Raw genomic sequence first — 20,659 nt, 5'->3', positions numbered from 1 at the left:
GAGGGCGAGGGGAGCCACCGAAGCGGCGGAGTTGCCGAGGCGAAATCCGCTTCCCTGCCGCCCTCCTCCTTCACATTCCACGGTCTCTGCGCACGCCCTTCCCCGTGCCGTGCCGGCGCCGCCCGCTCCCTGAAGTTTCGTTTACTGCCGTTATCGTGAAGCGAGCGTTGTCCGGCCTTGGCAGTTTCGTGGCCCTAGCTCGCTATGCGCGCCGTGATATTTCACGACTCGCACTCAAGATTCTGGTTTCAGCCTCACTGGCTGTTCGTTCGCACCACGTGCTCTTCTTCTCCTCCACTTCGTCTCTCTCTCTTCCTCGAGCACTCCTTGGGGCGCCAGTTTGAGGGGAGCGTTCTCCCTCTCCGCTGACTTCCGTACTCGCAGGCAGCGGCACAGTGATCGGTGTTTCGTTTCCCGCAACTGCACTATAAGCGATACGATACGTGTATACATAGAGTGCTATGGGAAAACTAACGGGAGTCTGAAAAGACCGCACTATTTCCGTTCCTGGTCCTGCACTCTAAGCGGTTACGTTATAAGTGGTCTATACTGTATATGCATTTATATACTGGAGTGGAGCTCTCGTTGTCCAGAGAAAAGACAGGGCTTGAGAAAGCAACCTCAAGATGTTCATAACTATTTCAAAGGTTATCGAATAAAGCGACAATACGAAGCTGAATGTAATTTCTTGCTCCATGCACAGTCCCACAACATGTCCCGATTTCTTGGTGTTTTATGTCCAGATATTGTCCTTATCTTGTGCAGACTTTGGTAAAATTTTGGTTCAGGTTTTCCCAATTCTAGTCATCACATCAGATGTGATCGTGAAGTCACCAGTTTCTTGATTCTTCAGTGCCTTTATTGTGCGTTCTGCTGAGTGTTTAAATATGTGTGTTTTAGTGTTTTGTTAACTTAATGCGCTTGTCCCGTCTATCTCGCCTTCATTTGGTCCCGTCTGTTGCGCTTCAGCGTAGTTAAATATGCATCACCAACGGCCCCAAAATTCTACTCTTCTAAAGTTCATGCAGTGTTTATGCAATAGTGATAATTCTCAGGTCTACGAGTCTATTGACTTGTACGCATTCTATATACATGTATATACAATAAAAGCACAGTAAGCAGTGGCGTGCCAAAAGGAGGGTGGGTACCCCCCCCACACACACACCCCGATCCAGCCCCCTAATTTCCACCACCCCCAGATAGAAATCCTGGGTGCGCTAATGCCAGTCGCAAGAAAAGAGCGCCGAAACATTCCACAGCTAAACAGCTATAGCATTTTACACCGGAAAACAAACACTTTACAGCGAAACAGCTATAATGTTATCTGGAACATGTAACGTGTCAGTTTCCTGTTCTAATTCTTTCACATTGACAAAATTTATGTTCTACACTGTCGCAAGGACATGTACAACAGCTATGAGACCTTCTTGCCATAGCTGGGGTTAGGTGGGATCTGCAAGACTTTATTGCTCTATTTTATGTGTTGTAAATATTTCTGTTATTGCATGCCTGGAGCATTCAGAAACATTACTTACAGCAGAAAAGTTATTTTGCTAGTAGCAAGGTAACGCCCTTATGAAGGGTGGGCAGCTATGTATATCCGGTAATTAAGTGGTATGTATTTCTCTTTCCAGGCCACCCAACCTTGGAGGAAAGACAGTCTCATACCCGAACGTACTGGTGCACTCCACTGTCTCGCCAGCATCGCTGGTGCGATCAGGCTCCACCTCAACCGCTGCTTCTAGTCACAGATCTAGCATGGTGCGCCGCTTATTTCTTCACTGTACTTTCATTCAGGAAACCTGACATGTCGAGATATCGTGGCTGCCCACTTGACCATGTGAAGTGAGCGTTCTACAGACCATTTTAATTTGTAACAGTCTTTGAAGCCAGGCTGTGTGATTTGAGTTTCTTTTTATTCGACTACACAGATTTTACGCGTATTAAGATGAAAAAAAAAATGCACATGTACACACACGCGCACAGAGAGAGAGAGAGAGGAAAGATAAAGCAAACTGTCATCGGCTGTCCAGCATACGGTGTTGCTCATCAAGTCTGCTACGTCATATAAATAACTAAATTTTAAATAACTAAACTAGCCATATAAGTAACTAAATATAAATGACTAAACTACGCTACTAAATATCCAAGTTTTCTTATTCATTTTAATTGCAGCCTTTATGGTATACAGCCCGACGCCTTTATAACGAAATGTTTTGGACCTCCAAAACCCGTCATTATACAGGTCACTTCGTTCATAATAGAACAGGTTAAACGCATTCAACAAGAGAACACCTTTAGTTAAGATGAATGCAAGAGACTTAGTGAAATAAGTAGCTATGTGTTGTGCACACTTAGTCTGGCGGAATGTGCAGACAGAATGTGCGACTGCACAGTGACTCTACAGCCCACCTGATTGCACCGTGTTTCACAACTTGCTCCGTGGCAAAACGCGGGAGTGATGCCTGGTAAAAGCTGCAGATTGTCGAATGCAGCTATCGCCTTCCTTGCTGTCAAAATTTTTCATTCGTTAACAGGCTCTTTATCATTTTTGCCTTCGTTGACATTCGCGTCTTTTCGGCCCTAGAAGGCTTTGAAGACTTCGTCGGTCATCAGTTACAATAGCATCATGACGTAGTCATCAACTACGACGTATTCGTCAGCCACTGCACCCACTACTATGTTACAACAAGCAGCGTACGAGTTGAGCGATTGCTGAAACAGTGCAGCAGGACTAACACTTGCTGACATCGGTGCGCCCATCAAGTGTGTTGCCAGCGCTGTCGTAAGCGCTGGCCCAGAGTGCAGCTCTGGGCCAGCGCTCCCACTTATAAACGTCATAAACGTCGCAAGAGTTTGCGCTCGATCCACCTTATTTCTCGAAAAGGTGGGCTTCACGTGGCCCAGCGGAGGTATGGCATATAGGTACCGGGTCTGCTGGGAGCGATACCATACACTTATGCTACGCAGCTTTATTTATTTATTTATTTATTTATTTATTTATTTAACATACCCTCAGGGCCAAAGGCATTAGAGAGGGGAGTGGGCCAGGATAAGTGGCGTTTGCGTAGGGCAGGGTGGCACCGCTACGTGGCGTTCGTTGTAAAGCAACAAATCAGCCGTTGGAGCGCATAATTTCCTTCATTGTACAGGCAAATTTATTGGAGTGATCTTTGTTGTTGAGGTGCTCACAGTACACATGTAAGATAGAAATTCGGCCAGGACATAATCAATCCTTCGTTATACAGGTAATTTCATTGTAGAGGCGTTTGCCACAAACCTTAAGATGATCATTGTCCGCAGCTTTCCCAATTGTGTAAGCAAAAGCAGTTGTGTAGCCTTCCTAAGAGTCATAAACGTCGCAAGAGTTTGCGCTCGATCCACCTTATTTCTCGAAAAGGTGGGCTTCACGTGGCCCAGCGGAGGTATGGCATATAGGCACCGGGTCTGCTGGGAGCGATACCATACACTTATGCTACACAGTTTTATTTATTTATTTATTTAACATACCCTCAGGGCCAAAGGCATTAGAGAGGGGAGTGGGTTACATGTGAAAGAATATACATATATACATAACAAAGAATGAGCAAACACATAAAATTCTAATTATACAATTTTAGCTAGGGCGTTCTTGAATAGGTGGTGATTTCTGATGGAGATTACATCCGAAGGAAGGTGATTCCACTCTTCGGATGTCCGTTGTAAGAATGACTGAAAAAAAGTGTCAGTTCTGCAAAAAGGAATTTGAACTTTTTGTGCGTGATCTAAGCGAGGTGAAACATACTGAGGAGGTGATATAAGCTCATGGTGGAGCTGAGGATGATGAAATATGGAGTGAAAAAGGCTCAAACGAAACAACTTACAACGGGATGCAAGGGTTGATAGGTCAAGACTTAATTTCATGGCAGATATGCTTGCTGTTCTGTTGTAGTTAGAAAGAATGAAACGCGTGGAGTTATTTTGAACCATTTCTAGTGACCGAATTGGGTTTTCATGGCTTGGGTCCCAGATGGAGGCAGCATATTCTAGTTTCGGGCGAATGAGTGCTTTGTACATGGTTAATTTTATGGATGGAGATACTTGTGAGAAGTTACGACGGAGGTACCCCAAAATTCGATTAGCATTGCTAATTACATACGAAATGTGGTCTGCCCAAGAAAGATTTGATGTAATGTGAATGCCAAGGTATTTATTTGTATGAGGACACGGTCTCCAAAGAAGTACTAGCGATGTGGTAAATGGACGAAACAGATGATGTTCGAGATATGTGCATATGCTTGCAGTTCCTTATGTTAAGTTCTATCAGCCATATGTTGCACCATTTGTTAATAGCATCAAGGTCGGACTGAAGGGCTTTAGTATCATCAATGCAGGTTATTTCGCAATAGACAACACAATCATCGTCAAAGAGGTTAATGTACAAGGAAACCCACGAAGGTAAGTCATTAATGTAAATAAGAAAGAGTAAAGGACCGTCCCTTGAGGAACCCCAGATCGAACAGCAGTGTGCTCGGAATTTATGTTATTTGTCGACATAAACTGAGAACGGTTAGTAAGAAAGATTTCTAGCCAAAAGAGCAGTTTAGTGTCTATGTTAAGCTGGCGTAGTTTGTGGAGAAGTAGTTTATGGCATACCTTGTCAAACGCTTTAGAAAAATCTAGTAAAATGCAGTCAATAAGAGAAGAACGATCAAGGATGGCATGAAGTTTGTGAATGAAAGATATTAGTTGGGTTTCACAAGAATATGATTTGCGAAAACCATGTTGTGATGGCGAAAAAAATGACATACAGTTGACAGCGACTTATCAGCGACTTATCAGCGACAGTTGACAGTGACTTATCAGCACTGTGGCTAAAAGAGAAAAGAATAATAATCGGCCCACGCACTTTTCTTGTCAGCCATGACTGCATATAATGAAGCAAAGAAAAAACTACGCATGTGTTGACACACGTGCTTGCATGCTCGCTACAATTTCATAAAATTGACTAAATTACAACAATGATTGGCTTCAACCCTGCATCAATAAGTTTCCTAGAGGGACGCTAAATAGAAACATGAACGAGAAGAATAAGGGGAACCAAAAAGCGCCATTTTTTGCTAGTTATAACCACATGAAAAAAACTAAGAAGTGAGAGAAAACGTAGGGGAAATTAGCTGTTATTTTGATTTGAGATGTAGAAAACATAGAGCAAAAGGGACAGCGGACGAAAAGAAAGCTGAGGGGAGCATGAAGTTCGTTTAATGTGGTACACTCAGCGCTTATTGCATTTATCCCTCTCGGCAGAAGAGTTAGGTAGTAAAACGGTAGCAGAGATATACCAAGACAATATTTTCGCATTTTAATTTCACGTGCAATGTGCGACGTCTATAACGCCACTATGACATCACGGATTTCACACTATTTTTGTGTATTTTGCCTTTCTTGTGCGAGAGAAGCCCAGAAGTGTTGCCAGGTCGAGTTATTGCTGTTTTTTTCTGCACCATAGTGTTTTTTTTTTCTTTCTTTTCTTTTTTTTTTTTTTTGCCGGCAACCATGTATAGAATTTAAAGCAACGGGCTATGACATGTACTGTAGTCAAGCACTGCGGAATGATTTTATCCAATTTAACTTGCATCACACCTTAAGTACGCAGGCATTTTCGCATTCCGTTCCCACCGCAATCCGGCTGCCACGGCCGGTATCCGAACCCGCAACCTGGTGCTCAGAGGCGGAACACCATAACCATACAATCCGGCATAGTCTTGAAAGGCGGCTCTCGTTTTTATTAGGAGACGCCCGTGACGAGCGAAACGCCATCAGAAGATTTGCGGAAAGCGTTGGAATGGGAGCTGGGCCTGGACAGCCGAGACTTGCGCAGCCATGCCTGGTACCATGGCACCATCCCGCGGCAGCGTGCCGAGGAACTCATGACGGTCGACGGGGGCTTCCTGGTGCGAGACTGTGTCTCGCGGCCCGGCGATTACGTGCTCACATGCTGCTGGAAGGGTGCACCGCTCCACTTCGTCATCAACAAGGTGATTGTTGCGCTGTGCTGTGACCGCCTGTTTGTGATTGCACACGTTTCACTGTTCAGCTTGAAATGAAATTTGAGCATTGTGATTTGAAAAGATGCATTCCTTCTCTATATAAATCTTAATTCGAAAGTTTTCCTTGCTGTATAAAATGGCCGGTTTATGCATATACAGTATACATATAATTCAAAAAAATATTCAGTACATTGCAGTTTTTTTTAATAATCCCGCGCGAGTGTCGACCCTCGGTGTGTCAGTGGCTTTGTAGCGTAGATCGAGGGGCACTCCTGAAGCGAGCAGCGCAGCAGAGTACATTCCAACTGGAAGTCATCCTACCGCGCATTCTGCCGTCGGTCCCGCTGCCCATTTCTACTACGGGGCCGCTGACACGCCGTGCAGACAACTGTTGCTCAATATTGTTAAAAAAATTGCAAGGGTGTACATATTTAGTATAGCTTGTCATCTCCATGCGACTTTCTTGACCACTGCTTGATTTTTGCCCAAGAAAAAGCGCGAAAATCAGAATGCAGCTATAATTTTTTTTAACGCGCTGCATACCTCACTGCTGACGAGCTTTCATCGCCTGCATAAATTGATTGATCAGTATGCATTTTGCACTGCAGTGGAATTTGTATATTGTAACCGCCTACTTTACTATGTCTGGCAACTGGTAAAAACGGACCATTTATGACTCAGGTCATCTGGGGGGCCTCATTGCGAGTGCCGACGTCATATTGAGTCACCCAGGCATCCTGCGCTAGAGTGGCTTGCACTGAATATCAGTGCAAGCCACTCAGTGCATGTCGACATAAGTGCAGCCCGCACGTTTTCGCGTTGGAAAACATCGCACAAAGTGTGCGCGTCGAAACTCGCACTCCAATCAGCAAGGGTTCATTTATCTGAGCTTTGCTTTATGCCCAGCATGGCGGTCTGCTTTCAGCTGCAGCCTAAACGATAGCTCGGTGCTATTTTTCCGCAGAAAACTACCAAAAACATAGGACAGTCTACTTTTATAAGAGGAAGCTTTAGCTCGGGCCCAACTCCGATGCCGCCTATTCAAATACATGTAAAACGCAGAAATGTCTTTTTTGTTTTTTCTGAGATAACCCCTTAGCCGATTTAAATGAAATGATTTGTATTTGAGAGAGAAATTTAAATTACAGTGACTGCAGCAAGTAGAATTTGGATTTAGGGCCCAATATTTTTTACAAGAATTACAGAAAATTAGTAAGTTCAGAAAAAATAGAAGCACAATGTTTACAAATCTTTAATTCTGCAGATAGCACAGTTCTTTAAGCTAAATCAGTTAGAGCATCTAAAGCAGACAAATTTGGTATATTAACCTACAGCTTTGGTGGATTTGTTACTATGTTTACAAGGGTTTTGCAAAAGGCCTATTCACAAATTAGTAATATAGTTAGTAATATAGGAGTGTATAACATCAATTTTGTGCACTTTAGTTGCATTATTAAATTTATTTTACTTAACTTGTATATCGTTGTTATTGCAGAGTTACTGAGTAGTAATCTTGATAGTCTCGTTTTTCTTAATTTTGCAATTTTCAACCCTTGTTATTACATCTACGGCCGAAATAAAAAATCCTCTTCCTACAGTCACTAGATTTTAACTTTTTGTTTCTTTTTCTTTTTTTTTTTTAATGTAACAAACCTCATCAATTTCGGTGCAGTGGTTGCCAAGAAACACGATTTCTCCTTTCCCATATGTTTAGATAGGTGTCCGCGAGCTAAAGCCTGAACTTTAGGAATTGTCATCTCGTCACCACCCTGAAAAGGGGGCGTGGCCGTGTGTATGAAGGTTCCTTAGGCAATCGGTTTGCGCCTCACCGACGTACGCTGCATGTGGGTTGCGCACGTGGCGGCGGCGTGATGTCAATGGTATGCGCGTACTGATTTCTGGCGAGCAGTGTCAAACCAAAACTATTTTTGTTCAGGTTCAACTCCTGAGCAAGAGAACAACTGCTCAAACTGCTTTGAACCAGTTTAATTGTGTTAGTTTGCATAACCTAAGCGTTGCACGAAAACAGCAAGAAAACTTGCTTGGTGGCCGCTTGGTGGCCGCTTGGTGGCCACCAAGGTCGCTTGGTGGCGCTTGGCGCCACCTGGTGGTGCGTTAGTGCAATGTTAGTGGCACGACTGTGTTTTAAATAAAGCGCACTACTACACCTTGGTGATGACATGCAAAATTGCTGCTTGAGGGAGAACATAGCAGAGGAAGTAGCTTTTCAACAACTCATCCCCTAATTCCTCTGCAAAGTTCATGTACGCACCTTAACCTGGATTCCTTTCACACTTCGTTGAAGTGTATAATGAAGCCAAGAAAAGCATAGGGAAAATTAGCCATTTTCTTAAATTGAAGTCTGCCACCATGGCTTTAATTAATCCACTGCCGTGGCCATGAGTTGTGTTGGCTAACGCTGTCGGGGCTAGACCTAGTACACAAATGCAAATACTCAAGAAAGTGTACAGGAAGACGGCCGTACCAGTAGTTCAATGGTAGGGCATTGCACACATCTGCATCATGCAGAAGATGTGGCAAGGTCAATTCGATGGGGGCTCAGCTTCCACTTGCAGCAAGTTGTCTTTTCATCCTCTTTTATTAATTCCCTTTTCCTTAATAATTCTACATTCAAATTAGGAAGAATAGTTCATTTCCTCTAGACTTTAATTGCCTTCGTCTGTTGGTTTCACTTGATTGTAAGTAACGAAAAATCAAGCCCCTCAGTTCCCTTCAATCCTAAAACTCATTACACACTTTGTGACATTCCAGGTGGTCCTGCAACCATTCACCGTGTATGAGCGTGTCCAGTACCAGTTTGAGGATGACTGTTTTGACACAGTGCCTGACCTGGTAACCTTCTATGTTGGAAACAAGCGGCCAATTTCAGCTGCTTCTGGTGCTGTAGTATCAAGACCAGTGAATAGGAGCATGCCACTTTCCTACTACGCCCAGCGCTATGGCATTGAGGTGTCCCAAGCTGCAGAGCCACCCCAGCACAGGGCTCTTGATGCCACTACTATGGTCCCTGCACCTTCCAATGGGGTATGAGGCTGTTTCATGCTGCATTTGATAGATAAACTGAAGTCTGCATTTGCAGCCAGAACTTTCAAGTGCTAACAAAGCAAAAAACAAGGCTAATTTGGTAATTCATACCCATTTAAATTATAAATTAGTCAGCCTTTCAAGAATTCATTCTTCTTTATTTCCAACAGACAATATACAGAGCATGCTAGGTGGAGAGAGCTTGTGCTTGGTTTGGGCAGAACAAAAGCTCTTGTGAAGTTCTCATTCAAAACTGATCATTTCCCATTGGTGTGGCTTTGACAGATGTGTCAAAAGAATGGGCACTCGACTTGCTCTGTTGGAGTCTCATTCTCCAGGAACTAAATTTTTCCATCGGGTACAGGGAAAGCAAAATACATGGGAAGGCAGATTGCACAAGCCAATTATTATAAGGGAGGTTTCAGTATTGTGAACTGGAAACTAGCTGGAACGTGTTCTGTGGGGTTTCAACTCCAATAACATTTTTTTTTTTGTGACTTAGATACTGAAATCAATTGACAGAGGCATCTGACCCTTTGCTCTTTGTAGTGCAAATAGCATACAAAATAGAGGGTGATCATTTAAGTTTTATGGAATTTTTAAAAATCGCCTGTGGCAGATAGTATAATTCTTGTCTTTGAGCTGTATTATTCAAAGAGGTATACATACTAGCATGAGAAATTGAAACTCATATTCAACTAATGAAACAAAAGATCACTAATATACTTCTTAATTAATTGCTTTACGACACATATTGCAAATTATGAATTGTAGCCGGTGAGCTTGCAAGACGTATCCACTTGAAATTAATTTCCAGGATGGCACTAGTTTTGAGATATTATTTCCCAAAGTGTGGAACAAAATACATGGGCGTTTCAGTTACTTTTGTGCTTCAATGCATCAAAGATCGTTTTGTTAAAAAAAGTAACTGGAACAACAGTGCATTTTTAGAGCAAGTTTGATGGCGCAAATCTCCGAACTGTCGTCATTCTGAAAATTCATTCCGACGCCAATGCAGAGGAATGCGAGCGAGTACAAGTGCATGCACCCTCTAGTCTCTTACCAAGACATCACACAACATTACTAGCTAACCAACAGAATATACCCTCCCCCAGACAAGTCACTACCTAGAGAGCAGGAGAGATTCCTCCGAGCTCTACAAGTCAATACATTCCTCCACCAAACCAGAAATCACCTCGCAGCCCCTACACAATTCTTCCTGCGATGCCGCTTCTGCAGAGAACCCAGGTCCCTTAGGCATATACTAGGGGGTTGCAGACAGGCACCACTAAATCCTCCAAACCCTTATCACACCAACGAGCTTTGGGAGAGAACCTTGGCCAGCTCCGCTCTCGAGGATCAGCAGCGGCTGATCGTGATGACCCAGGACGTGGCCCGAGCTCAAGGCATTATGAAATGAGGACGCCTCTCCAAAGCTACATTCACATAATAATATTTTCTCTCTCTCTCTCCAAGTGGCTAGCGCCTTGCAAACTCACCAGCTACAATTAGTAAATTGCAATATGTGCTGTAAAGTAATTAATTCAAAGATAATTAGTCCATTTTTGTTAATTAGTTGAATATGTGTTCCGATTTCTCATGGAAGTAATGTCCACCTCTTTGAATAATTCAGTAGGACTAGAATTATGTTATCTGCAACAGGCTATCTTTAAAAATTGCATAAAACTTAAAAATGATCACCCTGTGCCACAACCAATTCTTCTTGCCAACTAAAGAAGTATTAATTAATTCATGCTTATGAATGAATTGCTGACTAGCTTTAGCTTCTTGCTTTATTGCACTGGTACTGCTTGTGTTGCTTTCTATTTTTGCCCCGTGTTCCCACTAACCATATGCGAGAAGCAGGTGGTGCTGCTTGTCTTCCAGCAGCATGACGCTATACTGCGCTACTTAAGTTGCTGAATTTTTCACTCAGACTTATATTTCCCTGCATATCTTTGTGCAGCTGTCTACTGAGCCCCACCTACCACAAAAACTGCACTCTTTGGGCCATCCAAATACTGGGCAGATACCGTCGTGTGCGACGTTGCCGTGTAGGGACAACTCTGGAAGCCACAGGAGAGGCTTCATTCGTGTGGGCAGTGATCCACTACTCAGCCCAACATTGGAACGTAGGACCTTAGAACACAGGCCACTTTCCAGCACGGTCAGCTCGGAGGCTGCCCAGAGGCAAGTTTCTGTGACTACATATGTGCAGAACCTTTTTATGTATATGTACAGTGAATGATTTATGTAAACTACACAAACAAATGCACTGGAATCCTCACCAACACATCAAGTGGCCAAGTAATATCATCAGCACAGCCATTTGCAGTGTCGACCCGCACTTATGACCTTAATTATTTGGCTTGCACTATGCTCATTGTGTTCCCTTCCCAGTGTAATTGTTAAGAAAGTAATGTGTAGGGGAAGTTGCAAAATTGATATGCTTGATTTTTGATACACTGAATGGGGGTGTACTGATTGCCAGTTCATCGTTTTTTGTGAAAGAGAAATATATTGACAAAAGTAAACAAATAATTTGTGAAAATTTTATTTAATTAGTCTCAAACAGATCAATGTTGGAAAACAGTATGGTGCAGAAAAAAATTAATGCCGGCACTTATGTCTGAAGATTACCTACACAGCTATAATGGGTGACCATATTGAAAGGAAAGATATAGCATGCAAAGCTTATGCAGCTACTGCAGCTTCACTGATATTCAGATTACTCATGCAAAAACTGTGAATGGTAAAGTTGCCAAGTTCTTTGCTCAGAGAGTGCGAAACGCTGACAAATTAACTTCACTGTTTTCCAATTTAAAAAACAAAATTCAGATGGCTAACTTAAAGGCCCTGTATATGCACTGTGATGAATTCAAGTGTATAAGGTATACCATTCCTGGAGGCCTTATATGTGATACGAAAATGATAAAGTGAAGATTTTTCATTCTACTGTGCTTTTTATACAAAGAATGCATACATCATGAGGTGCCATTTGTAGTGTTGCAGCTAAATGCAACAGCAGATTTTTTAATTGTCATGTAGCAAACATGGCACTGCTGCAGTGTTCATATATAGTGTGTTAGTGTGTAATGTTTGAGCTATTTTCTATGTGCATTTTTTGTTGCTTTTATTTTTTACTCTTGTGCCATTTCTGTTCAGCCTGAAAACAATTAAGATGTGCAAAGGTTAGTGTGGCATAAATGAAAACCAATTTTCAATAATGATGCACAGTTAAGGCACATTGCAAACATGCATTTCCCCAGAAGATGGGGAAAATTTGTTACTTACTATTAGGCGCCTAACTAGTTTAATAAACAACTGAGTTCTACAAAGTCAGTGTAATTAACACTGAACTTGGGCCAAGTTTGGTAAAAATTCATTTTTTTTTTTCGCCCTTTGTAATTGTCTTGGATGTCACCACACTGTCATTATCACTAGAATCAGCCACTTGGAACAGATAAGAAAAGAATGGAAAAAATCAAATAGATTGTTGCAAAGTATGGACTCTCATTTCTTCTACGTAGACAGCACCAGTTTCCTTTAAAGCTTGGTTAACAATACATGGGACACAGCATAATGTGTTATATGATGAATTTCCAGCGCTTTGGGGGAAACAATACTGGGAGAATAGAAGTCAACAGGACAGGGAGAACGTTGACCATGATTCTAGGTATTTTGTGTGCTATCACGTGACCTATGGGAGTATCTTTCGGAAGTAAAATCAGTTGAAGACCAGTGTTCTCCCTGTCCTGCTGACCTCCCAACTGTCCTGAAGCACTGAAAATTCATCGTATATCAGAATTCCAATTAGCCCATCTCTCTATTATAAGTTCTGCATTATATGGAGCATGTAGTTGTGTGCTTTTATTTTAAACCTAGCATGTACGTAGAATGTATGAATAAATAACTGGGTGTTGATACGTGTGCAATGCTGAACATGCTGTATGAGATAATTTATGGTATCTGGCGTTTGGGGTACGGGATGTTTCAAGTTCCAGCAAGGCTTTTGAATAATTTTTGTCAGTTACCTTTGCGGTGTGACTGCTAAGTTTGCTGCAGAGCTCTTCTTAAGTTAGTTTGTGAATGGACTTATATGACTGCTTTTGGCACTATGTATGCTGCAACATTTCTCAGATATTTTACATTGAAAGCAGGCTGGTAAACTCAGCATATTGTCTTTTGAACTTGTCAATCTCTATTGGTCGCACGCAGCTAACAAATTGAGTTTCTGACCTTAGGCACCTTGAAGGAAGCTCTGAAGACCAGCCGCCACCTAAGCCTAGCCGAGTTCCTTCAAAACGACTACAACAGAAGCCAGCAGTTGCCAAGAGAGACCCTGTTCCAGTGATGCAATATGTCAACAACTGTGAAGGCGTCTACTCTGAACTTGCTGACAATGGTGGTTCATGTCACATCGCTGAAGCTGGTGACCCTGCAACACGACCAAGTGATATCAAGCGGCATGGATTGCCAGCATTGCCACACCGAACTCTCATTCGAACTGGCGCTGCTGGCCCAACACAGGTGCCAGCTGGGCAATGTTCTGACACAGTGGCTTGCAATCGTGTAGTGACTGTGCCTGAAATTGACCCGCCATCAACATTTGACTTAGTGACATTTGCTACAACGCTGCTTCCATCTGATAATAAGCCACTGGACAAGAGCATTATGGCACGTGTGCGTAATGTCCTTCTGGAGAGTGGGCCTCGTGCCTTGGCTAACCATCTGACTCGGCTTGACTTAGATATGTTGGGACTTAAAGGAGAAAGAGACCTGGGGCTTGGCGTTACAGTGGGTTTGGAACTGCTGGCTTTGCCCCAGGGATCAAGGTTCAGGAAGGACCTTTTGGAACGGTGAGATTCTTATTGCTTAAGCTTGCTGAATGCGTTAATTCGACTATCTTGCTGAGAATGTGTCATGTGATTGTTCAATACCTTTTAAAGAACCCCTCACCAGGGCCTTCCGTAAATTTGTGTTGTATACTAGAAGCTCCAGAATACTCTCGCAAAATTTTTTTGCAAGGTTTTAGTAATAGTAGAGATAGAAGCACATGAAATGCTGCAAAGTGATGTTGCGACGAAGCGAGAGGGCGTGCTCGGCTTTCGTATCGCGATAAATGGCCGAAAACTAGATTTTTTGAAATTCACATTTTCAGTTTCTATAACCCTTTTTCTATGCGATTCCAAAATATTATCACTGAAAACCACATATAAGTGCTTTAAATAATTTGTTGTATTATCCAAGGTGGCGAAACATTTCGCAGAAATCACGAAAGAAAAAATGGGGAGACGCTTAAGCTTCGCCTTTAAGAGTAGAACACGATAGCATTCAAAATTCCCTAACTGCTTCTCATGCTTCCTGGCAACTGCAGCTTATGTAGCTGTAATGTTTATTGGGAAACGCTGGCGGCAAACGCTAAGAGTGGCACATTTAGCTATGCACACAATATTCAACATACCTTCCACTGCATTCCTTAACTCTCTAGGCACTCACAAAGTTCAAAGGAGAAAGCTCGTACAATACGATGTTCTCAAAATATGGTAGCTGGTGTAAACATTAGGCCACAAAAGCACAAGGTAAACCTCCACATAAGTGCTGGCTAGCAAGGCATGCATGTTTCAGCTGCATTGCTGCCCATGTAACAGTGCCTTTCTAATGTGCAGTTCGCTCCTCAGTCGTTCTGTAGGAAAAAAAGATAAATCAAAATGCTGCTAAAAGCCTTCGCTTAGTCATCTGGTCATTGCTACAAGAAGACAAAAATGCACCATTGAATGCGAGAGACATTATGCGAGTGATACTAAGAGGTAAGCCTCTCTGCTCCACCAGATACAGCTGTCAACAAGGCAGTATGCAAATACAATTCTGGGACCCACTGTGCTTTTGTGGGATATTGTGCAACATTTGGTTTGCAACCTGGCCAACATGCTCTTCACAGAGCAGAGGAGAAGGATGTCTTGGGGGAAAAAAAGGCAAGCAAAGCACTTCAGACTAAACGAAAACACTCCAGAAGCCCCACATTTGATAGGGCGTCAATGACTACAGCCCTGGTGCCTTTTGATAACTTAACATCTATGGTACAACTGTGAAAGCCATTTTCTCGAAATTGTTTTTCTTGCCTCCTGCTCAGCTTGTTCCGCTGATTTATTCATGACTGCCAGGTCTATTTCAATTCCGTCTTTTTTACTAATATGTTCTTTGAAGTGCAGTTCAGGGCGTTACACTCTTGCTTTTGCAGTGCTACTTCTTCTGAATTAATGATTCAACTAGTTATTCACACTCAATATGCCTGTTGTACAGTCACCTCATAAAAATTGAGAACTAAAAAAATCATGTTGTAAACAAAAAAATCTAGGAATGTCACGCCCTCAGCCATTCATTTTGGAATGCACAGTGCTTCAAACGAGTCTCCTATCACATTTTGTAAATTGTTAAGGCTGGGGACAAGCCCAAAAGGAGAAAAAATTTGTAAATAAAGAAGTTGTTGAGATGTCTATGATAACATCACAGAAACATTGCCTCTAACTCCGTCAATTTTCATCAAAATCCATGAAAAAATAAGGAACTTGATTTCGACCGTCCCCCCTTAACAGAACTCAATGGTTATACTACAAAAGGAGATGCTGGATTAGTTATCCACTTGTGCATCAGTGATTCATTGACTTCCAAGTGCCCCACTTTTTCATAGTCTCTGTGTTGTCACAGTTCATCATAAATATTACTTTTGTGATTCTGTGTTTACCCATTTATTGATGTTGACCATCACATAAAACTTGGTAAAGGCTTGAGTGAAATGTATGTAACAGTTTCACATTTATTTTCTTTAGGACTGAGTGCCTAAAACTGTTTGTTGCATCAACGCTGTTGATGTGTGCTGATGATGTGGAGCGTGTGGAGCTGCTCAACAAGTGGATCCAAGTGGCAGGTGACACAAAGACAGCTTTGGGAAACCTCTATGGTTTCACAGGAATCATGCAAGGACTTGCTATGTCACAGGTAGTAGTCTTTTTTTTAACTATTAAATCAACATAAGCTTTTTTTTATTGCTTATTGACTGCAAGGGTTGTAGCTCTCTGCTTTATTTTTCTGCATCTTTGGAATGTTTTTTTACGGTTCTTTCCTTTGAATTCACATACTTATGAATGAACCTTTTCTAAAACGATGGCAGTACAGTTAGTTACTCTTCTAATTGTCATTTGTGACTGCCAACTTTAAAGCTCTTAAAAAAAATGTAGCTGCAGCATTAGACAACTTTTGTGGTGCCTCCTTAGAGCCAATTTAAGAAAAGTTGGGCCAATATCGTGACTTCCTTGTAAAGTCACATGCAACTAATAATTGTTAAAGCATTGAATCCTCGTTTCACATAGCTGCTGTTCTTTACTATTGGCCTCATATGCAACAAATGGTGGTGCTGTGTGTGGCGTTCCACTGACACCAGCAAAGGGACTCACCTTTGCCATCTGCTATGCTCCGGGTGGAATCACTTCATTCTTCTTAGCTCCCGCTCTCAATGCACAGATAAATAACATTAGTACTCTTAAATTACTGTCTGTATTTTTTTCGAGTGTAAATTTTATAAAAACGAGTATTGTTATTAGGCCAACAAGCAACATATTCTTTAATCTGTCTTCCATAAAATCATAATCATCATGGCCAAGGAGCCCAACCACATTCTCATGACTCAAGTCACTGAACACTATGCCAAATAAGTTAAACTATCGAGTCTATACAGTTTTGCAACTGAAGCGTGATCTTACGGCTGTCACAAGATGACACATTGACTAAGCCTGTAGTGTAGCTAGGCACAATTCATATATATTTTGCTCTTAATTCCACTCATTTAGTGTTACATAAATTAACCGAAAAATTTCAGTGATGAGAGGGTACTCTCAAGTAGTAATTACACCATCCTTTGTCATGTTTTGCAGTTTTCAAGCGTGCTTTAGACTTTTCCTGCAAAGGAATCTCTTAACCACTCTTCGTTCTGAATATAATCTGGGTCTTACAGTGCACCAGAACCTGAATCGAAAGCCGTATCTGAATCGAAATTTTGGCCAGAACTGAGCTGGAACCTGAACCGGTATTCTTGGAACAAATCTGAGCCTGAAGTGGAACCCAAACTGATACTTTTAGAATGTGTCTGAACGAGTGTGTTGAACCGCATCTGAACTGAAAACAGTAACCGTACGCAATTTTGGGCGGAATTGAACCCAAACCGATGTTTTTGGAACGTGCCCTGAATCCAAACAGAACCTAAACTGAAAAAAATAAATAATGGTTACCAGTTTGGCACGAAACTGTTCAAGCATATAAGGCCACAACGACTGCTCATTAGTTTGCATGATGTTACGATCGGCCAGCGAGGGCGGCGAACTTCGCGCCACATCTGATTTCCTGTGATGAATCGCTTCGTGAAGTTGAAAATCAGCCCACGGGAAAGACCAGTTGCGACACCGTGGTGAGACACATTTACACGAATACGTGGTTGCTGGACGCCACTTGGTCTCCGACCTTGACGCTGGGAGCGTGAAACTCCTGGAAAAGTGCACTCTACACCGTTCCGTTATGGCCGCTGCTAGCCACCATGGCTGTTCGACAGACGAACCAGCTATTTGCTGGGCCATCCCGGGAGCCAAAACATGCTAATTGATTCAAGCGTAACACCCCCTGTCTACGGGCATCCACACCTTACACTGGGACAGTGAGCCATGTGCGCCCGAGACTATTTTTCCAGGTGTGTTCAGGGAATAAAGGCGCCGGAGTGATTATGCGTTACCCTCGCCCTCAAGGAGGAAACTTCGGTGACTTTCAACGCTCTGGTTGGAGAAAGGTGTGCCCGCAGGTTTCCCTGGCCTAGGGAAGACAGGAGGCCTTTAAGCTGACTTTTTGGCTCATCTGGAGTGCTCTTCCATCTGCTATAACATGTAGCAGTGCTCTCTAAGAACGGTGTAGTCTGCTCAGATGTAGTAGCGCTGACATGCTACAATGTACTGCGCTCCGTACTCCGGCCTGTACGAGTATCCCCTTGTTATGTAAATAAGTTTGCCTTTCCTATGTAAAGAAACCCTTTGTTCCATTTCCCCTACCTCTCGACCTTGTAATCGTCACTAAAGAAGCAACCCTCATCAAGTCTGCTCGGACGACGGCATGAGCCCACTAAGCCTCCGTATGACATAGGCACACCTGCCAACTCTTCCGAATTTTCCGTAAAATGTACGAATTTGGACCCGTCTTACGATTTCACGAATGTCGGCGAAATTTTTACGGAAAAGTGGTTACATTCGCGAAATTATTTTTAAAAATTCCTAATAAAGTCACACCGTTGCTGGTGGGCAGGGGCGCCACTTACATAAGGGCGCATAGAGATGGGGGTGTGCACCGTAACCTTTATTGTCTGCAGAGTAAGGACATTTCTCACTCTGTGACGTTGCCTTCGTCATCAGGTCGTTGGACGACCCGATGACGGCCGGACGTCACTGGTTGTCGTTACTCTCAATATAGACACCCACCTGTACGTAAGTGGCGCCCCCAGAGACGACGGCGATTTCGGGTGGATGCGGCAGGCACAGTTTCTGTATCGGAGGCTGTGGCTTGTTGTCTCGCCTGTCACCTTCGCTAGGCTTCTTTCCCGAGTATGACCTGTTTTGTGGGCCTCACTTTTTTTTTTGTGCGTTGTGCTGCTGCATAGGGCGTAGTGCGACTCCGGTGTTTCGTAGCCGTAGCGGCTGTGAAGTGTGATGGCGTGCTCGAAGCCTCGTCAGTACTAGACTCCATCAGTACTTCCAAGTGTGCTTGTGAAGTCGTACTCCTCCTCGGCAGAATTCCCGTCCCCCCCCCCCCCCCCCTCCGGTCGCGAGTTTACGAATTTGAAAGTCTTGAGGTTGGCAGGTACGCATAGGCATAGGCCAGCTACCCATTCCGAGACGAACTGGCGGCGTATGCTAGAGAGCGACTCTCAGTTGACGCCAGACTCCGAGACCACAACTCCCGAACCCTACGACTGTTCAAATAACTACTTCTTCAATCGGCTTATCCTACTAGCAGATTGTTACTACTCACGAGTTGCATTGTGTGCAAGAATGGAGATGTACAATGAGTAGGCTTGTGCGAATATTCAATATTTTCGAATAGTTGAATGAATAATGCGCTATTCGATATTCATTTCGATTCAGATTTTGTTATTCGGAAATTTCGAAGTATTCGACTCGAACGAATAGCCACACGCGGCAGGGAGAAGGCGTTTTCGGAAGTTTCGGTTTTGGATTCAGTAATACTTTTCCCAATTCAATCCAAACCAAGCTAGGAAAACAGAGCTACAGTTAAACCTGCTTATAACGAACCTCCATATAACGAATTCCTGGATATAACGAAGTTTTTCTATTCCCTGCCGTTACTCCTTAGCAGCACATATATTTGAGACCTCTACATAACGAAGTGGCAGGGGGAGACCCCCTCGAAATAACGAATTTTTCCCGCCGACAACCTAGAGATTTCTCCCCAAATTTAGTCATTTTTGCGCAAGCAGCAACCGGAAGAACCTTCTCCGTCGCGCTTGGCGCGCTCGAATTCACGGCGACTGCGAGGCGAGAGCGAGCGCACATGTGCGAGCGTGCGCGGCGGGCCTGCGTCCCTTGACCCGGCGATCTTGCCGCCGCGGGCGTGACCTTTCCCCCTCCCTTCATTCATACCTGATCCCGCCGCTTGCTGCAGCTGGCCTAGCCCGCCAAGCCGGCACTCTCCTTTTGCAGTTGATGTTGCTGCAGGAAAAACGAAAACATTGCCATCGGCATTTCAATATGGCCGCCTCCTACGCACTTCGAGCCTAGTTCCTGTAGCTTCGACCATGTGCTGTAGTACGTGTGCTTACGCATTAGTCTACCAATTTAGTTAAAAGCGAATGTTTACAAGTTTATACGGCTGATAAAACTACTATTGTTACTTTATATAGCTGTCTGCTAATTTGCTGTCGCAATCGATGCTTCATCTTTCGGGCGAAACTGGGACTTTTTTGTTAATCGCAACTTTAGTGTATTGGGAGTAAATCTTGAGCGATAGTTGTATTTCTGTATGAAAGCATGAGGTGCGCGGTACTGTAAAGGATTTTTTTTCCTCTCTTTTGGTCACGGAAAACGGGTGTGCGTTACAATCAAGGACGCGTTAGAATCGAGTAAATACGGTAAGTGGTAATTTTCGTGCCGAACCTGCATATAACGAAATCCTCTTTATAACGAAGGTTTTCGGGAATTTGTCAGTTTCGTTATATCCAGGTTTAACTGTATACTCGGAACAAAGGTGTACAGAAACTCATCTCGTCGGCGTGGTGGTGTGGTCCATTGCATTTAGTGGGCGACTCTGTCTTTGCTGCGGCGGCATTTGATCAATCCCAGCCGCCTTGGACCACTAGAGAGAGCACCATGGGGGACTTGCATGTGGCCAGCAATCCGATTTGGAATTTTTTTGTAAAGATTCCGCCGGGAAATGAAGCTCGATATATTAAATGCAAGGCAGTCCTGAAGGCTCTGCAAGTACGACAACAACCATAGCAACGCATTTAAGGAGACACCCGGACTTGCACAAGGACT

At 43.2% G+C, this 20,659-nt stretch overlaps 1 protein-coding gene across 2 annotated transcripts in view; it reads left to right on the top strand.

Annotated features, from left to right (window-relative positions):
• LOC119436386 (breast cancer anti-estrogen resistance protein 3 homolog) overlaps positions 1-20,659 on the top strand; it is a 60,284-nt gene that overhangs the window by 25,733 nt on the left and 13,892 nt on the right. For both annotated transcript variants that reach the window (XM_049657409.1, XM_037703224.2), the window contains 6 exons: positions 1,635-1,761; positions 5,772-6,017; positions 8,802-9,074; positions 11,041-11,264; positions 13,319-13,933; positions 15,905-16,073. In XM_049657409.1, coding sequence (XP_049513366.1) covers positions 1,635-1,761; positions 5,772-6,017; positions 8,802-9,074; positions 11,041-11,264; positions 13,319-13,933; positions 15,905-16,073 — 1,654 coding nt within the window. The remainder of the gene's footprint in view (positions 1-1,634; positions 1,762-5,771; positions 6,018-8,801; positions 9,075-11,040; positions 11,265-13,318; positions 13,934-15,904; positions 16,074-20,659) is intronic.

The sequence above is a fragment of the Dermacentor silvarum genome, chromosome 1 (assembly GCF_013339745.2).
Source record: "Dermacentor silvarum isolate Dsil-2018 chromosome 1, BIME_Dsil_1.4, whole genome shotgun sequence".
In the NCBI taxonomy this organism is placed as follows: domain Eukaryota; kingdom Metazoa; phylum Arthropoda; class Arachnida; order Ixodida; family Ixodidae; genus Dermacentor; species Dermacentor silvarum.
This window is presented reverse-complemented; position numbering and strand designations above follow the sequence as displayed.